General features: G+C 38.6%; 2 protein-coding genes across 5 annotated transcripts; both read right to left on the minus strand.

The window, feature by feature from the left end:
• Window positions 1-1,369: 1,369 nt before the first annotated feature.
• Window positions 1,370-21,735, minus strand: LOC124875759 (choline O-acetyltransferase-like). 4 transcript variants are annotated; one of them, XM_047378151.1, is made up of 16 exons: window positions 21,532-21,735; window positions 17,627-17,704; window positions 17,387-17,490; window positions 14,923-15,114; window positions 14,395-14,513; window positions 12,197-12,250; window positions 11,906-12,086; window positions 7,684-7,861; window positions 7,420-7,589; window positions 7,241-7,341; window positions 7,023-7,151; window positions 6,479-6,601; window positions 6,250-6,391; window positions 5,961-6,023; window positions 5,085-5,222; window positions 1,370-3,853 (listed from the first exon to the last, which is right to left on the minus strand). In XM_047378151.1, the coding sequence occupies exons 3-16, from the start codon at window positions 17,429-17,431 to the stop codon at window positions 3,608-3,610; spliced, it is 1,881 nt and encodes a 626-aa protein (XP_047234107.1). In that variant the 5' UTR covers window positions 17,432-17,490; window positions 17,627-17,704; window positions 21,532-21,735; the 3' UTR covers window positions 1,370-3,607. The 4 variants fall into 4 exon arrangements, with proteins under 4 accessions (XP_047234107.1, XP_047234106.1, XP_047234108.1 ...); XM_047378150.1 differs by having other exon boundaries at window positions 17,598-17,704; XM_047378152.1 differs by lacking the exons at window positions 17,387-17,490; window positions 17,627-17,704 and adding an exon at window positions 17,206-17,332 and having other exon boundaries at window positions 21,532-21,734.
• Window positions 21,736-22,288: 553 nt separating this feature from the next.
• Window positions 22,289-25,233, minus strand: LOC124875303 (probable vesicular acetylcholine transporter-A). Its single transcript, XM_047377380.1, has one exon. It carries the CDS (start codon window positions 24,517-24,519, stop codon window positions 22,963-22,965), a length of 1,557 nt encoding a protein of 518 aa, XP_047233336.1. The 5' UTR covers window positions 24,520-25,233; the 3' UTR covers window positions 22,289-22,962.
• Window positions 25,234-26,404: the final 1,171 nt, after the last annotated feature.

Consider the following 26,404-nt stretch of genomic DNA (forward strand, 5'->3'; position numbering starts at 1 on the left):
CTTTTAATATTATCTTCTGCCTTGGGATAATTATTTTATTTTACTTTTCTTAATGAGAGAAATGGGCACGGCATTACCCTGCTAGCTTAAATCTTTGTCAGAAAAAAATGCTCCATGAAATTTATGCATTTTTGTGAATTTATTAGATTGGGCACGGGTCCAAACAGAACCATCACTTGGTCCGAATTTGGAACGAAGTCAGCCATTTGGTGATGCCTCTAATAGACCATTACAAAGTAGCAGATATTTGTGGAGGCAAGTGAAAAGGAGACATGGCTTTAAATGTCTTTTAACAAATAGAAAATTCAGGTATGTGTTTGCTTTCCGCTTTGCCCAATCTAGAAACTGAGATTATTGCATATCATTCTTTAAAATAGCTACATTTTAGTTAGATTAGAGAGGGGACAGTCTGTGGTCGTCAATTTTCAAGTCGTGCCACAGATTCTCAGTTAGATTTAGGTCTGGACTTTGACTGGGCCATTCTAACACATAAATATGCTTTGATCTAAGCCATACCACTGTAGTTCAGGCTATATGTTTAGGAAAACCTAGTTTGATAATGTAGAAAACTAATAGTTGAGATTTGGATAGATTCTCTCATCTGTAACTCCTCCATAGTATATATTTTAGTTCTGACGGTATTTTGAAATTGTTGTCCTGTTGAACGACGAGCTTGTTCCTGTACTTACCCTCATTCAACTTTCCATCAGCTTGCACTAGTTTCCTCATCTCTGCTGAGATCTTTACATAATGTTGGTCGCACCACCATGTGTCACTGTTGGGAATGTAAGTTCAGGGTGATGTGCAGTGTTAGTTTTCCACCACAACACATGTGGGCTAAAAATTGATAGTATTTGGCATAATTTGGCCAAATCATCCTTTTTTCCACATGTTCACTGTGTCCTCTACATGTCTTGTAGCAAACATGAAATGGGACTCCTTATGGCTTACCAATCTTCCACAAAGACCAGATTTGTTGAGTGCAAGGCTAACAGTGTGTCAACAGATTCTCCCAAACTTAGCGGTGGATCTCTGCAGCTCCTCTAAAGTTACCATGGGCCAGTAGGCTGCTTCTCTAAATAATGCTCTCCTTGCCTGCCTTGTCAGTTTGTAAGTGTGTTATGCTCTTAATTTGTGGACAATAGTTTTAACAAGATTCTGTGAAATCTTCAGAGCTTTGGATACTGTAGGGATACTGTTTTAAAACTTGACCCATTTTAATTTCTACCCACCTTTCTCCCTAACCTGTCTGGTGTGTTATTTGGTCTTCATGACACCATGACACAAGGCCTTCACAGAACAACTGGACTTATGACAAGTTTAAATTGCACACAGGTGGGTTCTGTTTACTAAATAAATTACTTCTGAAGACGATTGGTAACACTGTATTTTATTGAATGGTATCAGAGTAAATCATTCTGAATTAATAAGCTTACCACACAGATTTTGATTCTTTTACATTTCAAACAATTTTAAAAACAGTTTACTTTTTTCCTTCCACCTTACAGTTTTGTAACACTGTGTTGATCGTTCACATACGGTCACAAAAAAATGCACAGTGGTGTGAACATTTCTGGAGGAGACTACATCAACGATAAGTTTAACGCTAAACAAATAAGCAACATCTATACAGTGCTGTTCCATAATTATCTTTAAATATTTTATTGTGTGAAACAAATGGGAAAAAAGCAATTTGTGACAAATAAATTGTTGTCCTCACACAAAACATTGTTTTCTTCAGACAAATTACAAGAACGCTTTTATGTCATTTTAAGGCGTTTTGACTTTGCACTACTGAGATTTTAACAATATTTCATCAAAAATACTTTCATATAGAAATAACAACACGCATGTTTCAGTTATATTTATTTCATCAATGTTTTGAAATCATATCACATTCACTTTGGCTGGTGGACACACAGCAAGACAACAAATACTCTCACACTTTCCACACAGATTACCACTTTATGTTCACAAAATAAACAAGACCCAAAACACTTAAAACACATATGAGACCTTTTCTGACAAAACACTCACCAAATGACAATTTTTAATCACCTCACTTAGTATATGTCTCTTTTATAACTGAATATAAAAATAGTAACTCTTGTTGATTTACCAATAGAGAAGCTCCATGCACATAATGAGCTGATCTGTCAGATTGCACAAAACCCTCGCTGCACTTCATATATTTTTATTGCACAGAGTGCTTAAGCTATGCAGTACATCTATTTGCTATTTTATTTGCTTTCAATGTAAATAAAAGGAAAAACTGTAAATATATATATATATATCTATATATATACTTGTTTATAAAGCAGCACTGATGACCGATTACATTTATCCACTTATTAATGTTGCTATTGCTGTTATATATAATACACCTAGTAGACATCTTCAAATGTTACAAGGGAATTGATAAGTTGTCTTTTTTACAGTGTATGTAAAATTCTGGTTTCAATTACAAATGTCATGGGTGTGTGTATGTGTGTGTGTGTGTGTGTGTGTGTGTGTGTGTGTGTGTTCTTGTTCTTTCTGCTGAGTGAGAACCATTTTTCGTATTTTACCAGCAAAGGGAAGACATTTTTGGAAAGTGAGAACATTTTACTTGTCTTCAGTTTTTTAAATGCTGTTCTTGGGCTAGGGGTCAGATTTAGGACTAAGGTATGAATTGAGTTTAGGTTAGGTTTAGGTATGCACTGGTTATGGTTAGGGTCAGTGAAATGTCCTCATAAAGATAGTAAAACACTGATGTGTGTGTGTGGGGTTGGGCTAGTATAGCCATCATTATGAGGACCAAAACTTAACAGCAGACCAATGCTATCTGGACAACATTGCAAATTGGGTTAATGCTTAGGTTCAGGACTAAGGTGTGAATTGAGTTTAGGTTATGGTTAGGTATGCACTGGTAATGTTTAGGGTTAGGGGTAGAGTCAAGGTTAGATCTATAGAAATAAATGAAAATGTATGGAAATCAATGGAAGTCAGTGAGGCGTCATTATAAAGATAATAAAACACTGTGTATGTGTGTCCTAAAGTGCTTTAACAGACATAACTCACATATGCACACTTCTTTGGAAACTTCGTGTGAAAATAATAAAAAAACAAGTTGCGTATATTAATACATTATACTTTGCACATTTAAATTCACCGTGTTGAAAAAATGGGAAAGCTTGCTGATTCACATACACCAAATGTCACAACTATATTATTTTATACTCTAGTCACTGTCCTGTCTCAAAGGTTACTATTCTAAGGGTGTAAGATATACCATAAGGATATTTTAGATAACTGTTTGAGAACTAAATCCTCAGATTGGTGCTACAAACAGACATGGCTTCAAGTTCCTTAAGTGGAGTGGACAGATTAACTTCAGTCCACCAGAGTCAGTTTTGGACCACACATCATTTTCACAGATCCAAAATGGAAATATTAACTTTTTTTTTTAAATAAACTTTTTTAATATTTACATATTCTTTTTATGCATTTATATGTTTATTTATAAGGCTTTTTATTTTCCTGTTAAATCAACATTGTTACTAAGTATAAACCTAGGAGTGGTGCAGATACGTTGTGGTGTTCTCTCTGTAAAGCTTACTTTGCTGATTTATGAGGCTGCCTGACTGCTTTCAGTCGGTTGGCTAGCTGCAGCTGCGCTTCTATTGCACAGGTCCCCGATTTCCAACAGGCTCTCGTTCAGGGCTTTGACAAAAACGGCTGAGCTCGTCTCCGTGTTCTCCCAGAAACTCGACACGCTGAAGACGATGTGGTGCGGCTGTGGGTTGTAGCAGGTGCCGTAGCCGTTGGGCACCACCGGGCCATAGCAGCAGAACATTTCCACCGTTGTAGGAACCTGGATCAACACATACAGTGTCCAGGTTAAAATGGTTGAGTGAGTGAGTGAGTGAGTGAGTGAGTGAGTGAGTGAGTGAGTGAGATAAAGCAAAGTGAAGAAAGAATGAAATAAAACTTGCTTTAGCTCATTCATCCTGTCTAAATTGAGCCTAAACATGAGGCTTGGCTAGCCTGTTTGATCAGCTCAAAAAACTTCTTAACCACATTTTCTGTTCAGCAAACATCTTTATGTGAACGTATTTTCACCTTTCACATGCGATGATAGCTTGCTAAGACTCAAGGCAAATTTACCTTTTCTAGGTTTTTCAACACAATTTCTCAGCTACTCAGCTTTACTGTGGTCCAGTTTATTTTTGAAAAAAGGTCCGGTCTGCTAATCGGTCGGGCTCAGTGCCCAGGGTAACTATTACCAAAGACAGACAACAATGACACATTACTCTGCATTTAATCTCTTTAAATCTGTGTGCGCAACATATTATTGAGATAACATAGACCACAGAACAGGGCACCCCTCAACCTTTGATCATATCTGACAGATCTGTGCATCTTTGGTCAATAAAATGTATTTTTATAGTAGGCGACTGATAAGTGTATAAGTGTATATTTATCTTTCAGATTTAATGCATTTGAAACTATTTGTTTCTGTTTGTTTGCAACTAAAAATATTTCCCCTCAACTCTGCAAGACGAAACGATGCCACAAGGTTAATATGGCCCGTGGAAGCTTATCATTAAAGTTCCTTTCATCAACCTGATGCATGTGGCTGTTTAGAGTGTTGTATAAGGAAAACTAATTATTTTAAGTGTGGGCTTTAAACGCTGCCAAGAAAGTGTCCAATGGAAAAAAGAGGTCCGAGAAACCAAACTTATTGCTGAGGCAGCTCATTTTACTGGAGTGTCAAATTAATAAGACTGCTTGCAACAGACACTAAGCCATCAGCAGGTTCCTGTACAACTACATGGCAAAATATCTTAATTGGTTCTAAATTGAAGTTGGACATTTTTGATTGTTTCATGTCAGCTTTTCCAAACACTCTGTTTTTCAAAAATAATTCTCTTTTAGTTCTTGGATTTCTACATTGCTTTCACCTGAATATAACTGGGTCTTTATTAAACAAAACATTGGTTCAAAACTTGCAATATACACTTTTTTAATATAAATTAAATTTATAATAATAGTAGTTAACAGCTTTAATTGGAGGGAATTTCATGAAAAGTGGATCACTCTACCTGACTAGTAGAGAGGATGAAATGGTTATTGGCCAGATATGTCTCATCACAGAAGATATCTGGCCTTTCCATTTTCAGCTCCTTTGAGACCTTCAGAAGCCCAAGCAGGTGATTGTCTATTGCCATTCCTGTAATTGCCTGAAGAAAAATCAAGAAAATGCAATGAGAACCATAAAGAGGGACATTCATTTTTTTATAAGCTCAGCCAATGTTTCAGACTGGTCAAGTCATATCAAAATATTTGCTTATTTACAAATATTTTAACCCTTTATTGTATGTAGTGCATGATATAAGTCAGCCTCCATATCTGTATCTCCATCCACCTTTCACTGGTTATTGACTAACTACCATCATCCCAGACTTTAAGTCACTTCAGTGCCTTATTTACATTCTGATTATTTTTAAAGATTTTAAGCCTACTTCATGTTGTCAGAAAGGTTTCTTTTATGTTATCTCTTGATTCTAGAAGTGCTTCAGATGTTGTTCTGAGTTCTTTTTTGACCTTCTAGATTGTCAATGTGGAGTAATTTTGATAGGCTAGCCACTCTTGGGAAGGCTCACCACTTTTCTACACATTTTTCGTTTTTCATTTTAAAATTCAATGTGAGATATTATGACTGAAATAAAATGTGAATTAATCCCAACGTTGCTACACACATTTACCTAGTCTGCCAATATCTGTGCCGTAACGTGGGTGCAAATTGTTAAAAAAGGGAGTTGCTGTAGTTTTTTTGATATTCTGGCTAAAGTATAAAAAAACTAGTTTGAATAAGACCTCAGAAATTGATACCAGCATGTAAAAAATCATCTGAATATATCAACGTATTTCACCCTAGCACAATTTGTCCTATTTAAAAAATACTCTAAAATACTTACTGCGATTGTGTAGTCTGTTTGGGCCTTAAGTGCATCCTTCAGTCGTTTCATTTTTTCTGAGTCCTAGAGAGGTCAACAAAGGTTCCAAGTTAAAACAAACACAAGATATATCTTTCTAGTAATATAAAAAATTAAGTGGTGCATGGGTTGGATAAATCTGCGGGGAGATCATCTGTTTGATTGGAGTCACTTGGTTTGGCATGCTTAACTGTTCGCACCTGTCTTTATTTAGAGTGGAACAGTGTTCTGGGAGTTTATATTCGGGAAGAAAGTGAGACAAATGACTCACTGTGAAAGTTGCTCCCTCGTCGGCCATCGACTTCACGAAGGCCAGGACATCAGGTGTGGCTGAGCGGATGTTATCTACCCGACCTTCTTGAAAACGACGAAGGGAAGCACTCTCATATGTGGGTACGAGCCTTCCTCTGCATCTAATTGTTTTGATTTAAAATGATTAGTGACACTTACCTGTACCATATGGTATATTCTGCATGTACTATATGTATGGTATGCTTTACTTGTAGAATGCAAGCTGCAAGGCGACTTGTATGAATCCATCTGGGCTCATCTTCTGTTTTTTGATAAATTCTTTTCCATAAGTTTCAAATGTGAATACATCCATGTCAAGATTGTTTACCAGCCTGTAGCGAAACACAAAAGAATATGAAACAGATCTCCATAATGCTTGTAATTGCAGTGCCTTCAAAAGTGTTCATGACCCTTAAACGTTTACACATTTTATGATATTACAACCACTACATTCAATGTTTTTTATTGGGATTTTATGTGATACACCAACAGAAAGAAGCACATAAATGTAAAGTGGAAGTAAAAGAATATTTTCAAAAATATGGGAAAAACCTATGTAACACTTTTCAAAAACTGTCTTTACATTTTCCTTCCACTTACAATTATACTTTGTGTTGGTCTATTACTTAAAATGAGTGCATAAAAATATATATTAATTTGTCATTGTGACATGACAAATGCAGAAAAAGTTCTATAAATATGAAAATTTTGTCAAGGCCCTGAATTTGTAAATGTAGCGCATGGTTGTCTTGCCTCTGGAGTCTGTCTCCAGATGCTCCAAGGAGGGCTTGAATGTGGGAGTTGCATTTCCACAGCAGCCTTCTTGGAGGGGAAAGTGCTCTGGCGCTGGACGGCTGAACCATCCTCAAGGGACTCCCTGTTCTGTTCACAACAACAATACCATTGTTTCCTACACTGTCTGTATTACATGCATTGATCGACATGGCAGTTGCTACAGGGTGCTGACTTACACGTGTTTCATAAGAAACTCTGAGCACTGCACCATAACTATTCCCTCAAATGGAGAATGCTCACACACCACTCCACATACCCCATCCATTCCTACAACAAACTGAAAGAAGGCAGATGAAACAATTGCCCAGATTGTGAGGTTGAAGTAAGAGTGAAGTGCACATAAAAAGGTTCTTACCTGCATTGATTTGTCATACCAGCGATTTGCACCATTGCGTTCACATCCACCACCGTGTAGCATCATTAGAGCCCTGTTGGTGTCACTGGGCGTGAGGCCACATGGCTCATCCAGACACACCACACATATAGAGCTCTCAATCAGAGCCAGAGAGTCCTGGTTAGTTTGATCTGGACAGAGGAAGGGAGGGGGTGAATTTACATGTTTGACAGCTTATTACAAACCCAAGAAAGTGATGAGGTAGAGGTGGTGGTGTTAAGTGACCTTTTATTAGTGCCTCTCTAGCTTGTGCCCATTCAGTCCTGTCGTCTGAGGTCAGGATTCCAAAAGGAGGGTGCTTCTCTTCTGCATTTTCTGACATTTTCATGATCTTCTCCAGCTGGGATAAGATCTCTGTCTCATTGAGCTGCTTGTTGTTTGCGACTACATCCAACATGAAAAACTAATGAGAAAAAATAGATTTCATAATTCATGTGTATCATCTAAAAAACAACAGAAATAACTTTACAGCGCCTTGCAAAAGTATTCAAAAATGTTTCTGACCAAAAATAAACCAATTTGCATTTATATTCAGTTTCTTGTATTCCGATGCCCCTCAAAAAACAATTCATGGCTTCAGAAATCACTTGATTTGTAAAACGAGCCAACTTGCATGTAATTTCATCTCAGTGTAAATTCACCTGTGCTGTGAAGATTTCAGGGGTTTGTTAGAGAACATTAGTGAACAAACAGCATCATGAGGAAACAGGGTCAAGTTGCAAAAGCACATCCAAAGCTTTGGACAACTCACAGAGTTCAACACATGATTGGAAAATGGAAAGAGTATGACTCAACTGCAAACCAATCAATGCAAAGTTGTCAACCTAAACTGACAGGCCAGGCAAGATGAGCACTAACCAAAGAAGCAGTCATGAGAGGAGCACCAGATATCCACAACTCAGGTGGGAAATTCTGTAGGATAGCTATTAGTCATACACTCCTCTAATCTAGCTTATATGGAAGAGAGACAAAAGGAAAGCCATTGTGAAAAATGTGAGATGTCTTGTTTGCAGTTTGCTAGAAGTAACATAGAGGAAATAGTAAACATGTGAAAGAAGGTGCTCTGGTTGGATGAGACCAAAATTGATCTTTTTGAACTACATGTAAAATGCAACAGAGCTATGAAAAATATTTACCCCCTATTTTTGCTGTTTTGTCTTAAATGAACATCAAACAACTTTTAATTTCAGACAAAGATAGCCTGAATAAATCAGAAAGCAGTTTTGAAACGATGATTTCGGTTTTTAAAGTAAAAATGCTACGCAAACACACCTGCCATGTGAAAATATACCTGGACCCTTGTTAAATCCTGAATAACTGAGATAACCCACATTTGTTTGTTCAGTTTCACAATAGAACATGTCTGACAACATGAAGTAGGCAAACATATCTCAAAAGCAATGGATTATATCCTGATCTAAAGAAATTGCAGAACAGGTGAGAAAAAACATAACTGACATCTGTCAATCAGGGACAGATACAAAGCCATTTATTTCTAAGGATTCGGGGCTCCAATGAATCACATAGAGCAACCAATGGAGAAATCATGGAACAGTGTTGAACCATCCATGGAGTGACTGGCCTACCAAATATTGGATCAAAAAGACAAGACTGGTGTAAAACTAACAGCATTTGAGAAAATGGACATTAGACTGACATCAAATGTACCAAGTATTTTGATGGTCTGGCGTTGCTTCCTTGCTTCAGGACCTGAATCATCTGCTGTAATTAGTCTTACAGGGCAGTTACCTTTTAACACAGTACCTGGTCAGTTTGGATAGTTTTTATCCCTTAATCAATGAAAACATAATTTAAAGCACAGAAGCAATCTGAGAGCAGGAAAATACATTATGTATGGCAGAAAACTGTTACTGCACATAACCCTAACCACATCATGACCACCTTGAAACCAGGCGGTGGCAGCATCATGTGGGGACGCTTAAACACATAGAAAAGGAAGCTGTTCAAAGATAAATACAAGGCAATCCTAAAAGAAAACCTGTAAGAAGATGCAATCGACTGGACACCTTGGTGGAAGCTCACCTTCCAGTAGGATAATGACCCTAAACATACAGCCAGAGATACAAAGGGTTTACATCAAAGCCTTTTAATGCGTTAATGGCCCAGTCAAAGTTCAGACCCAAATCCCATTGAATCTCTATGTAAAGACAATAGAATTGGTGTTCAGAGATGCTATCAATCCAGTCTGACTGAGCCTGAGCTCTTTGCAAATTTAACTGCAGCAAAATGTGATTCTGCAAAGTATCAACTCAGTGTAGTGGAATATGAATACTTAACACATTTCTCAGAGTTGTCAGATGTATATGTAAAACATTTAGAAAATATCGCTTTCTATTGTCTGCTTGTAAAAAATTTAAAATAACAATCTGTCTTGGTCTATTACATAAAGTCCCACAAAGTACTTTAAAATGTGTGGCTATAAATTGACAAAATGTAAAAAAATTGAAAGGGGTATGAACCTACGTTGTAAATATAGCATCCTTAGAAATCAGTGATTTGCTCTGCAGTTTTGACAGTAATGGCCTGAACTAAAAATGCCTAGCTGTTACAATCGCTATGCCTCCTCTGCTACCATTCATTAAAAAAATGCTACTGGAGGAAGAGCTGAAACAAAGTGGCAGATTTAATCCGCAGTAATTAAGCTAACTGCTTCCATTGCCACAGAGACAGACCCTTATATTCAACAAAGTGCTGAATGCTCCCAGAACCATTTCCAGGTGAGAGCTCCTCCAGATGTCTTTGGCGCTGGCTTGTACGCATTTGTGTGAATGATGAGAATTAGTCAAGATCGGTGCGCTTTGGGTGAAACAAGATGGCATCGAGCACAGATTTCAGATATGAGGGGAGCTGTTTTGGTTCTGTGTGTTTTGGGACCACAAAACCTCATACAAAAGTCATTAAAAGTCACACAAAAGTTGTTAATATTATTGAAAATAAAATGGATTAAAATCTAGATATTTACATTGGAGGTAGCTCACTTCTTCCACATTACATCTCCTCAGAAATTATAGTAAAAAATCAACAGCAAAATCCTAAAGTACTACTTTCATAATCCCACTGTGAATATCTAAACTTAGCCCCTTATGGACCTTTTTTTTTACCAAAGTTTTAAGGTCTTAACCTTTCATTTAAATGTCTCTGAGTTCAGATAATTTACAGATTGAAATACATGCCACTGACACTGGGCTGACAAAATATTAGGAACACCAGTTAATGTCACACTGTATCACCGTCCGTCCGTCTGTCCGTCCGTCTGTCCGTCCGTCCGTCCGTCCGTCCGTTTATCAGTCTGTTACCAGAACAAGAGCCACTTCGTCCTGTGGAAAGCCACATTCATGATAAACCAAAGCTTATCATAAATCCAACGTTAAACAACTGGTCACAGCCACCTTTCCAACACCCTAAAGCAAACCAGGTCCTAAAGACTTCCTTCTTCAGCATGATGGCTTCTGTCACTGTTAGTGTCTACCATCACATCCACTGTTTGCAGCTACAACAGGCACCAATGACCTCTTGCCACAGCTGCTAAAAGCCACCTCTGCAGTGGAAGCCCTGAACCTGGTGCTTTTTGATCCCATGTCCCCAGCTTCCTCAAGAACATGAGAGAAACTCTCCCAGAGGTGTGAGTTGAGGATATCCTAAACAGGAACCTTTGCCAGATATTCCCATATCATTCTTGCCATTCGTTTGGGTTTCTGAGGTCCATCTGTCTCCCTCCTCTACCATTGAGAGGTAACTCATCCTGAGTTTCCAAGACATGGACCTGCAGGTCTAATGATACAATATCAGTATTTATTATCAACCTTCTGTACAAGGTGACTTGATAACAAGTAAGCTTATGAACTACCTTGTGTTCAAACATGTTGTTTTTTCGTAGAAATTCCATGCTTAGCAAAAAGTACAGTAGCAATGCACCAATAGGATTCAGATCAGGCAGGCTACTCCTCCCAATCACACCACTTCATGCTACTTCAGAATAGCCCACATGGGTACTGATGTCCCCCGACCTTACCTGCCACTCGACACACTGAACCCAGGAGCCAAACTTGACCCCAGGTACTTGCCAGTGAGCCCCACCTCCCCACGAGGTCTGGAACCAGGAACATGTCATGGACCCCTATTCCATGTAAGGCATTCATGGTGGTCTTAAGATCTTGATGATGACGTAAGCCCAAGAAGACTGAATGTTGAAACTAAATCAAAATTCTTTCTTAGAAATGGATCATTTTACAGAAAACTTCATATCACAAAAAATGTATTTCAAAGGGGGTGTGTACACTTTTTAGATTAACTGTATAAGTAAGGAAAACGTAATATTAAACCAGTGTTACAACTTCTCATAGTTTTCTTTTAAATTAATGAAACATTGTCTTAGTTAGAAGTGTGATGGGGTGTAAAAAGCTTTCTTTACAGCCATTTGACTGACCTGGTTTTTGCACGCCACGATCATATGCTCTGATGTTGAGGAGGCTGTGTTCATGTCAACCTTCAGCGTGTCTGTCTTCAGCCCCGGGTAGCGGTAGGACGTGAAGAGGTGGTAGTACTGTTTCATGCACAGTGGAGTCCCTGCTAACTGGCCTCGAGCAACATCCACAGGCAGCATTCTCCTAAAACCCATTATGACAGAAATTTGACCTCAGACTCTTTGTTAGAGGTTTTTAGAATTAATCAGAAGCAACTACAGTGTGGTAGTTGATCTATTACAGGCTGAACTTACGCATCAATGAGAGATTTATACTCCAACACCCTACGGATGAGGCGAGCAGCAAATCTTAGGGGAGCAGAAATGGATGAAATTTTTAAAACGTTATGAATGTTTGATGTAAAACACTGAAGCCACAGAGACTTTGATTTGTAAGTATAATTCAATATAGTCCCATCTCTCAAAAGGCTAACAGTAATCAAATCATGGTAAATTACTAGGATACAGTGTGTGCATTTTTCTGTGTGTGTGAGCAGGCAAACTTGTCAGGTCTCGTGCTGTATGTCATTTGTCTCACTGTTATTATGTTCAAAGCCAAATCAATACAGAGGAGGGAGATGCAGCACAACACACCCTCTGAATGAGGCTTGAGCGGCGGTCTCTGCGGAGAGCTTGGCCCTGTCACTTCCGATCTAATAAGTGGCCACGTCAGTAGGTATCCAGCTGCTCTTTTTGTCTGTTCTGGAAACAATCAGTTTGTGGGTCATGAGCTGACAAAAGCTGATGTTGGGATACATTGCTGGACGGAGCAGCTTTTATGCATGGTGGAGCAGGACTCATTTAATAAATGGGCAAGACTGTAATTCTGATCTTAATCTAAGCATATCTGCCTGCTGAAATAAACATAAACCTTGTCAACAGCTGAAGAGCTCAGCATGTATGTCTCATATCATCAGTAGTAAATGTGGACTTTAGGAACATTACAATAATCCTTCACTCCAGGCTGCAACTGATAAGACTGATGCTATCTACAGTGTATAACTGGTGCTACAATTTACTTTCCCACTGCATTTTATTTCCTTTTATTTTTCTCTGTGGTTATTAATACTTTGTCAAAAAAGTGATAGGGGTCAACACCAAAAAGTAGCTACCCTTTGATGTGAATTTTGTAATAAATAAAAAAAAGGACAAATTTCAAAACCCACATTTCTTTTAACCAAAAAAGTCTCAAATGTGTGATATGAGTTTATATTCAACCCTTGTTGTAGAACCCCTATTAGCTTTGCACATCTAAAACAGTCAGATTGGACCGAAGGGACCTCTGAATACTGGGTAATTTTAACACATGGGCATGCTTTAACCTAAACCCTCCCATTGTAGTTCTGGCTTTATAATTGTAGTTTTTATTGTGCCGGAAGATGAACCTCTGCCCCAGTTTCAAGGCTTTTTAACACTCTAACATGCTTTATTCTAGGAGTGCCAACTATTTAGCTTCATCCACTATCCCATTATTGTTGACCGGCTTCCCTGTCCCTGCTGAAGGAAAATCTCATCATAGCAGAGACACTGCCACCACCATGCTTCGTGGTAGGTATAATACATTCAGGGTTATGAGCAGTGTTAGTTTTCTGCCACAGGTTAAATTTTTCATGTAAGCCGTGTGAGATGCTCAAAAGGTGGATATTGTTTCATAATGTAATCCTGCTTTAAACTCCACAAGTTAATCCCTAACGTGTCTGGTGTGTTCTTTGATCTTGCTGTTTGTCCTCCAATGTTCTTTAACAAATCTCTGAGGCCTTCACAGAACAGCTCTTTTTATACTGAGATTAAACTCCATACAGGTTGAGTCTATCTACTAATTAGGGGATTTCTAAAGGCAGATATTGCACTGGATTTTATAAAGTTTCAGTGTAAATGGGGACTAAAACCATTCATAATGTTGTTTTTTTCAATTCAAAATTACGCAAATTTTTTTTGTCAATCACATAAAATCCCAATAAAATAAACTGAGGGTGTGGTTGTAATGTGACAAAATCTGGAAAGGTTTCAAGGGTATGTCCATTTTTCAAAGCTCTGAGTTTAAGGTTTTTTGGTTTAAGGGGTCAAATCAGAAATTCTTTGAATGAAGAATGCAAGTGAATTAGCAGGAATAATTCAGTTTGTGTTTCTTTTATGGTTTTAACTCTGATAAGACACTCAAAGACTCACAAATAAGTACTTTATGATATTTTACTGACCATACCCAAACACGGACAAATTTAAAGCAGCAGAACTTTCAACAACTGGACTCAGAGAACTTTCATAATGTCTTACTCTTTGCTCTTTAGTTAAACATGAAAGGATTTGGGAAGAAGTTTTACTTTACTTTGCTCTTTTCCTCTACTACTGTCGCATCTAAAACAGCTCGATTAGGCTTACCAGTACTTCACCCTGGCTGCCAACAAAAGGAAATAAAAACTAACGTGTTAGAAAATGAAAAGAGCAGCATATACCTGAGAGCAATTTTGTGATCTCTGAAAGTCTGTTTCGGGAACACCATGGCAGGACTGGAGTTAACTGGTAGGGCCAACCTATTGTTTAGGTACATGTCCTCCAGCCAGTAGTCATAGACCTAAATGCAAACACAGGGACACTGTGTAAGGAATGTTGCTCTTTACTTAAAGCTTTACTGTTTTCAGATATAAAAATAATGGGCAATGGAGTAAAGACAAACACTGCAGTGTATCATCAATCAGATGAAAAGAGGAGTGGGAGTGCAATGGACTTCACTGAGCTGGACCACTTACTCAGACACATAAGGTAAAAATGAGGTGGCAATGGACAAGGGATTGCTCGATAAATCTTTTTTAGTGACTAAACTTACTTTTAAAAATCCAAACATTATTAAATATAGAAAGAAGAAACACATACACATATCCACAGAGGAAAATGCAATAAGCTTTATTGATACAGGAAAAACAAATCAGTGAGCTTTCAACCTGTCATTTTTAGTAACGGAAGGGGTGTTTTTTAGTCTTTACCCAGTTAGCTGTCTTGTCCCTCCTCTCCAAAAGTTTCTTCTGAAGAACCTCTCCAATGCCTCCGGGAGCCCCGAACTTCTCCACGATGGTTTTAGTCTTCTTAAACTGCTCGTCTTTCACAAGATGCTGGACGCATTTCAGGTAGGTGTCAAGGGTTTGTTTGAGTGGGGGCACAGGGACCTTCGGTAAGACCTGATGTTACAACATAAAACAGGGATAAATACAGTGTTGGTCTGAAGTATTTATACATTTATCATAAGCATGGGTGTTCTCTTAATTCTTAGCTTCTAACCCACAAATGGCCAAAATTATAATTGCAGGCTCAAATATATACATACACTCTGGGTAATATTTGGATAAATGTCCTTTAGCAAGTGGCAAAGAAACCATGGTCTCTGTTAAACCATCAAGAAGCTTTTAATATGATTGTGGCTGAATCTTTGACAACTCTTCTTATCAGAAATGATGGAGTTAATTCTAAATTGGCAGGTTTTCATTATAGATGCCAGCCATGTCGTCAGCCAGCTGTAACCATTCCAAAACTAGTTTTTTTTTTTTTTATCATTGTCCAGTTAGAAGACCCAATTGTGCCCAGATAGTCTTTCTTCCTTATCTTTTCACTTCAGTTGTGCAATGCACCTACACCTCTGGCAGCAGAATGACCCTCACTCTGATGCTACCACCACCATACTTTATATTTTCTGCAGTGTTCTTTGATTTGAAAACTTCACCATGACACCTCCAAAACATACTTCATGTCACGGTGCCCAAAATAGCTCAGTCTCTGTCTCCTCTGACAATTATACATTTCTCCAGAAGGCATTTTTCTTGTCCATGTGGGCAGCTAAAAATTAAATTGTTTCCACTGTGGAGATTCATTTCACCACAGCCTCTTACTTATCAATATTTACCACTTTGCTTACAAACCGTATGGTTCTTGTGCGATATCAGATAGAATACATAATCAATTTGCAATAGGTTTTGGAGCAGAGGGTTCTTTCTTCATTGGTATCTTCTCAGTCCAGGGTGATGAACAACTGGCTTCACTGAGAACAGTGACATTGTAGTTCTTGCATATTTCAGTTTATGATTGGCTTGAGTGTTCTCTTTATAGGAGTTGTCTCTTGTCTAAGCAATGTGAAATGTGGTTATAAAGCTACAGGTGAAAAGGGATCCATATGAAGATGCTACTGGTTTCTACATGTAGCTGTAGGGTGGTTAGGTTTGGTGAAATAGACTAACCAAGCTTTTAATACCATTGTGTAGGCTGAATTTTGACAAGAGCTATAGGCTAAAGAAGTCCAATTTTCACCATATTTTTCACTACATCGAATGTCTGGGTTGGTGGTTACTGGGTTGTAGTTGAATATCCTTAACAATTTCATTTCATTTAATGGTGACAGTGTGAGTCAAACGTAGACACAGTTGTTTGTTCCAAAAGGGTAATGATCCTAAACACATCCAGAAACTGGATTTGGACGGAATAAAACTGACGCTAAGCTTCTGGAATAGCCACCCTATCGAAAAGTGATAGGAAGAATTATACAATTATAAGATGATGGCTACAAAAACCATGCAGTTTCCCAGTGATCTACTATCAGACATTTATTTAATTGTTGTTGGTCTAAATATGTTTGAGCCTGCATGGACAATTTTGGCCATGTGTGGAATAGAGAAAATCCAAAATGAATTCAGACTTTTGAAGCCAATTCTTGTATGATCAGTTCACCCTGAAAGAATAATATATCAAGCCCATCACTAAAAACCCGGAATCAATGACATTCCATGCTGTGTGTTTCTAAATTTCTAAAGCACTACAGTCAATGATGAATAAAGTTATAAAAGCTACACCACTCACCCACCTGCAGGTTCAGTGTAATGTTTCCTTAAATAAAGATGTTTTTAAGAAATCTGTTATCGTTATAGTGTCTGAGTTAATAATTCATCTTAATTGTCTCCATCCTTATTTTAGAATAAATTCCACCGCCTCATGGGTTTTGTTAGAAAGTGCAAATTGATTATGTTTTCTATCTGATGTTGCACAATATGCATACTGTTTATAAACCAAGAGGTAAATATTCATAAGTAAGAGGCTGTGGTGAAATGAATCTTCACAGTGGATTTGTGGAAATTATTCCCAGTTAATGTTTTGGAAAAAAAACAATAACAATAATATTACTAATTTCTTCAGCAAACTAACTAACTAACTCGTGATGATGATGTGACGTAGTTTTCAAGTAATTATATGCATACAACTTTGAAATTTGAGAAAGCTGTTCTTACTGTCAATCTACGCCCCTAGCGGTGACATGGGCTTCACTGCTGTATGCGCTATCCGTGGTCCTGAATTCAGCAGCACTGATTCCCCAATTTTAACTCCAGAGAGACATGCAGACACGCTGTTCTTTGTCTAAAATTTCAGAAAAAATCACTTTGAATTGGAAAATGAAAGATATTTTCATACTTGGCTGTCTTGGCCTCTTGCCGCTTGTTTCTTTAGTGTTGACATGGCTGCAGTTCAGTCCGATCAGGAGAAAAATGACCACTGAATTTGAGTTCAGCGTCGTCCTTGGTTTAAAACATGGAAGGACATTTAGAGAGGACAGGGAAGAGAAGTAAAAAAAGAAAGGCAGGAAATAAATAAAATTAGACCTGTCTGAAAAATACATTTATACCTATAATGTCTAGAAATGACTCAACATGCCTCCATTCTTCATCGCTCTGCAGCTTAATGCAATTTGCTGCATGTCCTTGAATTCCAGCTGCGTCCCATCGCTCACTGCTGCAACGAGGCATGCAACTTATACACTCATGCTCATCATTCATTCCTAAAGAGACTGACATCTTTAGTCAACAATTGGAAGAAAAGTGTAGTTTATTATGTGAAAGGTGCACATCAAATGAAATTAATTTATAAATGAAATGGTTAATTGTTCTCATTTCAATCAAACTCAGTTTGATGCAAAGTTGATATGTTTTACATTGATGGATTAAACTAAAACACACGTTCTATAGCAAAAGATTTTTGCAAAATTTTGGGACAGATTAAATAAGTCTTTAAAAATGGGAACATTTCAAATGCAGACATTTTGTGTAAAATGTCACACACTTTAAAAATGAAAGTGTCTAAAACAGTTCCTTAAAACATTAACTTTTACTTTCTAAAACGGTTAAAGATATTGAAAATAGCTAAAAGTTTAAAAAACACATTATGTCAATTTATTTGATAGAGTACAACGGGAAAACTACTGTATGTATTTTAAAAATCACAAACAAATACTTAGTCAGTAAGAATATTTTTTTAATTCTTAACTTGTTAAGATCCTAATGTTTTAAATTGCACACATGTGCATAAGTAATGAAGTGTCAGTAAATAGGCTGTAAATAAAGATTAAATAATTGTATTAGACCATATATTTGACAAAGATCAGTCTTTGTACACTCTGCCACTTCACAAAAACATACTCAAGGTACACATGGCCATTAAAAACTCCCACAAACAACAAAGCCTATAAAAAAAAGCCTCTCATACAAGTGTTTCCACAAAGACACCTGGTAGCGTGATGCCCTGGCTGAAGGATTTGACAACATCACAATAAGACTGTTCCCAAGAACAAATAAATCTATATATCAAGTTAGGTGCCTGAAGTGTTCTGGCATATGCATTACAAAACAACTCACTTACACTACTCCACTTGGGTTTCTTAAGAAGAGGAGTCATTATAAGTGACCTTAAGCTTCTGCATACTCACCTTTTAAAATTTACACCACAGAGGAGCTGTATACAGAGGTGTGCAGTAAGCTTAGAATACACTGATCTTTACATCATCTGAGCACATGTGAAATTTCCTCGACAGAATGTTTGCCTGGGCGTACAATATGTGACACTGCTCATAGACAGTATGTTATCATCATCATCACAGAGCTGGTCTGTGAAATAATGACCCAGATATTTTTCTTACAAACATTTAACTTCTGCCCCAAGAGACAAAATTCTGGAAAACAAAGTTTCTTTTTTTTTTTTCTGTTTGGTCATGCATATTAATACAACACTTTTCTAAGCATTAAACTACACATATCTCAGCCCGTCCGAGAAGACATTTAGCAACTGCTGAAATCCCAGCGCTGCTGGGAGAGAGCATACATGACATGATTAAAAAGAGTTTTACTGATCATACATCTAGGTTTACAGTCTCTTAGTTAGTTTGACAACTCATTTATATACAGGTAAACAGGGCTGGCGAGAGAAGCCCACCCTGATGCACACCATTACTCACACCAAAAGACGCAGAAATAGTATTGCCCCATTTTAAAAGCATTTTCTGGTTAGAGTACCAGTAAACTAGGAATTTTATGATGCTTTTTGGAAAACCTCTTGTTTGAATTTATCAAATAACGTAAAGTGGTCGACCCGATCAAATGCCTTAGAGGCATGAATAAACCCAATTATGACAGATGGGTTTTGTCTTATAAGTGCCCATGCTCCTTTTAGGCCATAAATACAAAAATCTGTTCCGATTTTGAAACCGAATTTATTATCTGTTGCACAAATGAACTGATTGAGACAATCGGGCAGTATTTTCTTTTGCACTTTACACATCACACAAGCTAAGGCTGTTGGCCTGTAGTTATCCAGATTTCCAACCGTGTCAGTTTTTATCCATTCCAAATGGATTACAGGCACAACAGTAACAGACCGTAAAGAAGTAGGTAGCTGCCCAAAGCTCAAAAACCCAAAGAAATACATGGCAAACAGTACAGTATGCTTTTGCATATTTCAGATGTTCTGCTGTGATGTTATCTGAGCCTGTTGCCTTATTATCAGACCACTGGGCTAAAGCTTAATGAACTTCATTTGTGGTGATTGTCACTATCGCTCTTAGCAATACTTCCCATTTTACAGGGGCCACGTTTAATAACGTAGTGTTGTCTCCAAAGCTCAACTATGTTATCAACCCCAGATACACCTTCTATGACACTGGGGAGCAATGGATTAGACCATTTTAGAGCTCACCCCTCATTCCAAAAGCCAATAACATTATTAAATTGCAGTTTTTTAGCCAGTGAGTAAGCGCTCATGTACTGTTCACATTTAGCAATATATCGAATGGCATATTTATTGTTTGCACTGGTGAGATTTTTATAGTCCAGGACAGGCCTATCTCTGGGTCTACCTGCATGATACGCTGCCACATCCTTGTTCCAGCATGGCATGATGTTATTAGCCTTTGAACATGTACGGTATGATCTAGTGTCCTTGTACCTAGCATGTAATGGCTTCCAGAGGAAGACTTATATTACTCAGGAGAACATTCGTTTTCATACTGTATGTTTGAATCATATCAGGTCTTCTTTTGAACGTTTGGACCATTGCAATTTAGCTTTCGGGGCACTATTTGCACCCTGTGTCAACTCTGGGAGACTTAATTTCCAGCATCATAGAAAATGGTACATGATATGACACAGAACGCTCAAACACGATTTCTATACATTGTACAACAACATGGGCATCAGCAGTGCTAATGCAATGGTCAATCTATGACGTTGTTCATGCATTCACACGTTCTCCCGCTTCCTCAAGTCCCCTCCGTCTCATTCTCATGTACTCATTCAGCTCTCTGTTCCCTCTGTCCGTCTCAGCCCCATGGGGGACAGAGCCTTTTCTTACTCTGCCACCAGACACCCGCAATATTGACTCCCTTCCTCAGTTTAAAATTCACCTCAAAACTCACCTTTTCAAATCTGCATTATCCTTGTAATGTTTTATTATTCGTGTTAAGTTGCTGGTGATTTCTTGTTTTATTGTCCTTTGTTGTTTTAACTTGTCTTGTACAGTGCTCTTGTGTGTTACGAAAGGCGCGTTTTAAATGAAATGTATGGATTTTGTGTGCCATGCTTCACTGTGTGCGCAGACGATTGACGGAGTAGGCGTATCCGTGTTGTGCAATTCGCCGCTGCAGGACATCAAAAGTCGCTCCACCGCTGCAACTCTGCGGTCTGCGGACAAACCTCGCTTTGTTAACGCTCCATTTTTCTGTGTAAGTTGGAGAAATAAATATGCTGTTGAAAGTTACAAGCGGCAGGTCATCCAGGAAGTAGGAAACAAACGTGGATTGGTTTCCCCCCACTTATTCAAAACCTTTAAACAGGTTTTTTATGCCGTGGACATATTTCTGGTTTCTTTTAAAGGCCACACACAGCTGTTAGTATTAGGGCATATGTCGAACAGAACTTTTCTGGATGACTCAGTCCACTCAGAGTCAAAGGTATCACTAATAAGTGATAAAGTCTTAAGGTCCGTTTAAAGTTTGAAATATGTCCGAAATTTAAGGTATAACTTGAAAACTTCATATATTTAAAAAAGGAACATTATGTAAATTATTTATAAATTACGAAAACTGGATTTTTTTTGTATTTTTCAGCTAACGAAGAAATATCAGAAACTAAAAGTTTTCAAAGTTCTGCATGTTTATAAGCACACGCATGCATATGCAATTACGGGTCAATAAATATTGTTAGACAATATAGGCTAATGCTGTCCGCCCACAATTCTTGAATTAAAATCAAATCACTGAAATTTTCAGGGGAAGATGAAAAAAAATCTCTTACCGTGTTTCTGAGGCATGCGGGGTCCGAGGAGTGCGCTGTCCGACCAGTGCGCTGAAGTTCACATTATTGCCACCCACGACCACGCCATCAAACTCTCATGTTAGGAGTTGGAGGGGGAAAAACACAGCTTCGCTGCGAAGCTACGACTCCACATGAAAGCGCAGCTTGAAAAGATGCTGAAGGTGCTTGTGTTCACCTACTCCCCTGAGGCAACAAACTCCTCCCATCGAAATCAATTCGCGGAACATATTATCTGAAAGCTTACCCACTTCCCCACCCCCACTCTCATCCGACCATAAATTAGATGCACAGAAAGAAGACACTGACTCGGGTTTCTGGACTCATGTGATGGTCCCACTGGTGGACAGGGACCGTGGTGCCTTTTCCTACATAAATAAGTTTTGCACATGTCTTTAAACAAGTACAATTAGCTTTTGTGGAAAACAAACTAGTTTGTTCCAGGCAACTGAATTGTATTTCACTTATTTTTTGTTTTAAAAATAGGGTTGCTGTGTTTCCAATATTTTAATTCTTTTTATCATTATGCAATCATAAAATACTGACTCTCTGTTCTAACTATGATTTTTTTTTTTTAAATGTATTGGGTTACTTTACCATATCGCAGTACACCAAGTTTCCTCTGTGCAACAGATGACCTTTGTCTATTTATCTATCTGTCTGAACCCAGCAAACTTCGTCTTAATTGTTCAGATTAATTGTTGATTAGTATGAAATAAAAACAAAACCACGGCTGTCACACAGATCCAGACAGAGATTTTATTAAACTACAGCTGATTTAAATAAACACATTTTTTCAGAACACTTGTTTTCATGGTCTTCACAAAATGCGCACACGCACGCACGCACGCACACACACGCGTAAACAATTTTACATTGTGCATATATCCACATATATACAGATCCCATTTATGATGACACATTTACCTTCAAATATGAACAAAAAAATAAAACGCATCTGGTAAATAATTCACAAAATCTTCAATCTATGGAGGACTTTTGATATGCAAAACTAACTAGAAAATAATTTTCTATAGTTTGTGCTGAAGGAGGGAGAGAATGTGCTGCTTAGAGTTTGGTTGGTCCCACGTATTAATTTAAATATTTTTTTCTTTTCATATAATACTCAGTAGTACACACAAATTCAACAAGTACTTGTAAATCTCTCACAAAAAACTCCTGTTTGACGAACGCCACGTAGACTTTTTTGACACAATATCACTAGAAAGAAAGAAAGAAAGAAAGAAAGAAAGAAAGAAAGAAAGAAAGAAAGAAAGAAAGAAAGAAAGAAAAATACTTTGGCAATTTTCTTGATTGGGTATTTTATAATGTACATACATAAAAGTTTAAATCACTGGTTTAGAACCTGTCTGCCTCATTCTGGGAATACAACTCCTTTACTACTGGGAATGTTTAGGTGTATTCCGGACCGGAGGACTGTTGCGCTCTGAAGGAATCGAACCCATTTTCATCCACCGACAAGCAATTCCCCGCAGAACTGTAGCCCTTCTTTTTAGCCCTCACCTCCTCCATCTTGATAGTGTCGTACAGCCCCTGCGGAGCCTCGTCTAAAAGGTTATCCCTTTCCGAGTAGGACGGTTTCATTTGGCACACGTTGCGCAGCAGTAGCAGCGCCGGCGCGTAAAGCACGTTGACCAGACCCATGCCCAGATTCAGCTGGACAAAGCCAAGGTTGTGCACGATCTGCCCGGCCACAATCGGACCCATAGCATACGCGATCGAATACGAGATATCCGCGATGGCATAAACGCTACCGTACACGGAGACATGGCGCACGTCGACCAGGAACGCTAGGGTCGGCAGCAGCGCCGTGTCCACCAGCGCAATGCCGAAACAGATGCCACACAGCGGGGCGATGAGCTGCCCGAAAGTTTTGCATGCAGGGACCGTGCATGAACTGGCCCCAATGATTACCATGCCTAAAGCCCCGTAGAACCACTGCAGGTGGGGGTTCTTTGCGGCCAGTTTAACAGTAATGTACACACCAAGGACGTGAGGGAAGAAGGCCGGCAGCCAGGTGAGTCCCATCTCCCACTGAGTGGAGTGCATGGTCGTCTCCATCCAGTTGGCTATGGTGGGCTCCAGGAAGGCCAGCGGGATGTTGGCCATGGTGAGCGCTCCGGCCACCACGGCGATGTAGGGGTCGATCATGAGTCTGTACATGGGAGTACCCACTGGCATGTTCTCCCGAGTCCTGTTGGAGAAGGGCTTGATGACGGTAAGGAGCAGAACACCGTCCACCAGGCAGACGGAGGCGAGCACGATGAAGGGGACCCTCTTACCGGCGAACTCGTACAGGATGCCCCCGAAAGGAGGCGCCACCAGGCTCCCGAAAGAGATGAAAGCCAGAGAGATGCCAAGCGCCCGGCTCCTCTCTGCTTCCTCTGTGTACTTGTCGGCGATCATCGCGAAGCCAGATGTGTCCGCGAAAGCAGAGCCCAGACCCTGCAGGCTTCTGGCCACAAACAGCGTGGCATAGTTCTCTGCAAAGGCGAAAATACAGGTAGACACAAACATCACGGTCAGCCCGATGAGAAGAGGTATGTCGTATCCTACTCGATCTATGAAAGTTCCCGAGAGGGGGTTAACCAGGAGCTGCAGAATGGCTTTAGATGCAAAAAGCACTCCTATTTGGATGTCCAAGTTGTCCTTGTTGATATTGTCTTGATTTGTGCTGTTGGCTGAAGAAGTGTTGGGGTGCAGGACTAGGTGGACGTGCTCTGACTGCTCACTCTCCAGATCAGCAAGATAGTCTGGAATAATTGGCACAATGACCATGTAGAGCATATTGTCCAGTAGCAGAGCCACGCAAACAATCACTAATATGATCCGCTTCTGCTGGTGAGGATCTCTCATCGCGGAGCCCAGTTGCTTGGTCCTCTCACCCATCTCGGATAGCTTTACAGCAGCTGATTTGGCCAACCTGAACGATCCACCTTCTCCATCCATGATGTGCTTTTTTTTCTTTCTTTGTGTTTTCTAAAATTCAAAAAATTCTAGCAAGTTTGAATTAAAAAATGTAGTTGTGCTTGCAATCTTTCAGCGTCTTGATGTGGTGCGCTCTGTCCTCGCCTCGCATGTGCGTAAAGGGAGAGGCGCAGAACTTGGCTGCCTCATCGGTGAAGCTGGCTTTCTTCAGCTTCCTCCACTTGTCCTCATGCAATGCACTTTCATGATCTCCCGAGAAGTGACGTTGTGAAATGGTTTTAATTTCTGCCACTTTGCAGAGGCTTTTGCGCCGTTATGATTACATGGCAAAACTTTCGATCGAGAAATTAATTTAGCTACTTACTACCAGCATATACTGTGACGCTCAAAGCAGCTCATGTCTTCCATCACCTGTGGCAATTGTCTTCTCGCCACTCTGAGAAATGGCTTGGTGGCCATTGGTGCACATTAACCCGCAGGTTCTGCGCTATTTTAATCCTCTTTTTCTTCCATCTCTATCTCCCTTTTTTGTTTTTTGAGAAACTGTGACGCATCACCAGCTTGCCACCGAGTGGGTCATTTCGCCACTTGCCTCCTTTATGGTAATTCTGCTATGACTTCAACCAATGAGAGCAAGAGATGACCTGAAGAGCAAAGGCAGATTCAAAGAAGACATTTCTTGATTTTGTGACCCCTCTATGGAAGCCCGTTTCTGACACTTCGAAGACCAAAATTGGCACAAGTGTCAAAAGTGATAATTATGAGATCAAAAATCATAACTTCAACTTTCATTCTTATGAGATTTATAGTCATCATTTCGAATTTTATTCATGATTTTTCACTTCAAATACATGCTTTTTACTTTCAAAGTAACAGATGTGACATTTAAAGTCACAATTATGATTTTGAATATTGTGCTAGTGACTTTGATTCTACAAATTATGCCTTTGAAACAAATAAATAAAAAGTGAAAAACTTTGTATCCAGTATCTTAGTATGTGAAATTCAGGGCCAAAATTATGAGATGTAATGTCATTATTTTGACTATAGATATTAGCTATAAAGGAACAATTATGAATCTGTGTTTTATTATTACAGCACTGAATCTCATGAAATAGTAGATACTAAATCCAAATTTCACATAGATAATTATAAAGTATTGAGTTATAATTAAGTTACGAAACCCTAATTTCAATTTTTTTTTCAACTTTTCAACTTTTAAAGTAATATTTATGAGATAAATTGTCATAATTATGACTTTCAAATAAATAATTATGAGAGTCAAGGTCAATATTATGAGATTACAAGACATTACTTGCACTTTCAAAGTAATTGATGTGAGATATGGAATACAAATTAGACTTTCAATGTCATGGAACCCATAATTATACCACTAAATTTCACATATCAGATACTAATTCAGAATTATTACTTCCAAATTCATAATTATAGGATTTTAAGACACACGTTTGGATCCTAAAGTAAGAAATAAGAGATATAAAGATTATGACTTCGAATCTCATAATTATGACATTAAATCTCACATCCCAAACATTAAATGCTAAGTCATAACTTTCACTTTCAAATTCAATTCAGTTCAATTCAATTCAAAGATACTTTATTGATCCCCGAGGGGAAATTAGAATTCCAGTACAACCCATCCAAACATACATCATGACACAAGACAATGGGGGGACGGGTCACCGAGGCTTTGCTGCCCACTCACAGGCGCTGCCCTTGCTAGATGAGAAAAGAGGCCACATTAGGTAAGTAGATGGAAAAAAAATCATATTTCACACTTTATCCTTAGCAGGATACAGTTTGAGATTGCAAAAAACCTCAGCACAAAGAAGCAACAAATTTACAAAACAACATCATGCTGGGAACGGTGAAGGTGGTGTGAGGG

The sequence above is a fragment of the Girardinichthys multiradiatus genome, chromosome 10 (genome assembly GCF_021462225.1).
Source record: "Girardinichthys multiradiatus isolate DD_20200921_A chromosome 10, DD_fGirMul_XY1, whole genome shotgun sequence".
Taxonomy (NCBI): domain Eukaryota; kingdom Metazoa; phylum Chordata; class Actinopteri; order Cyprinodontiformes; family Goodeidae; genus Girardinichthys; species Girardinichthys multiradiatus.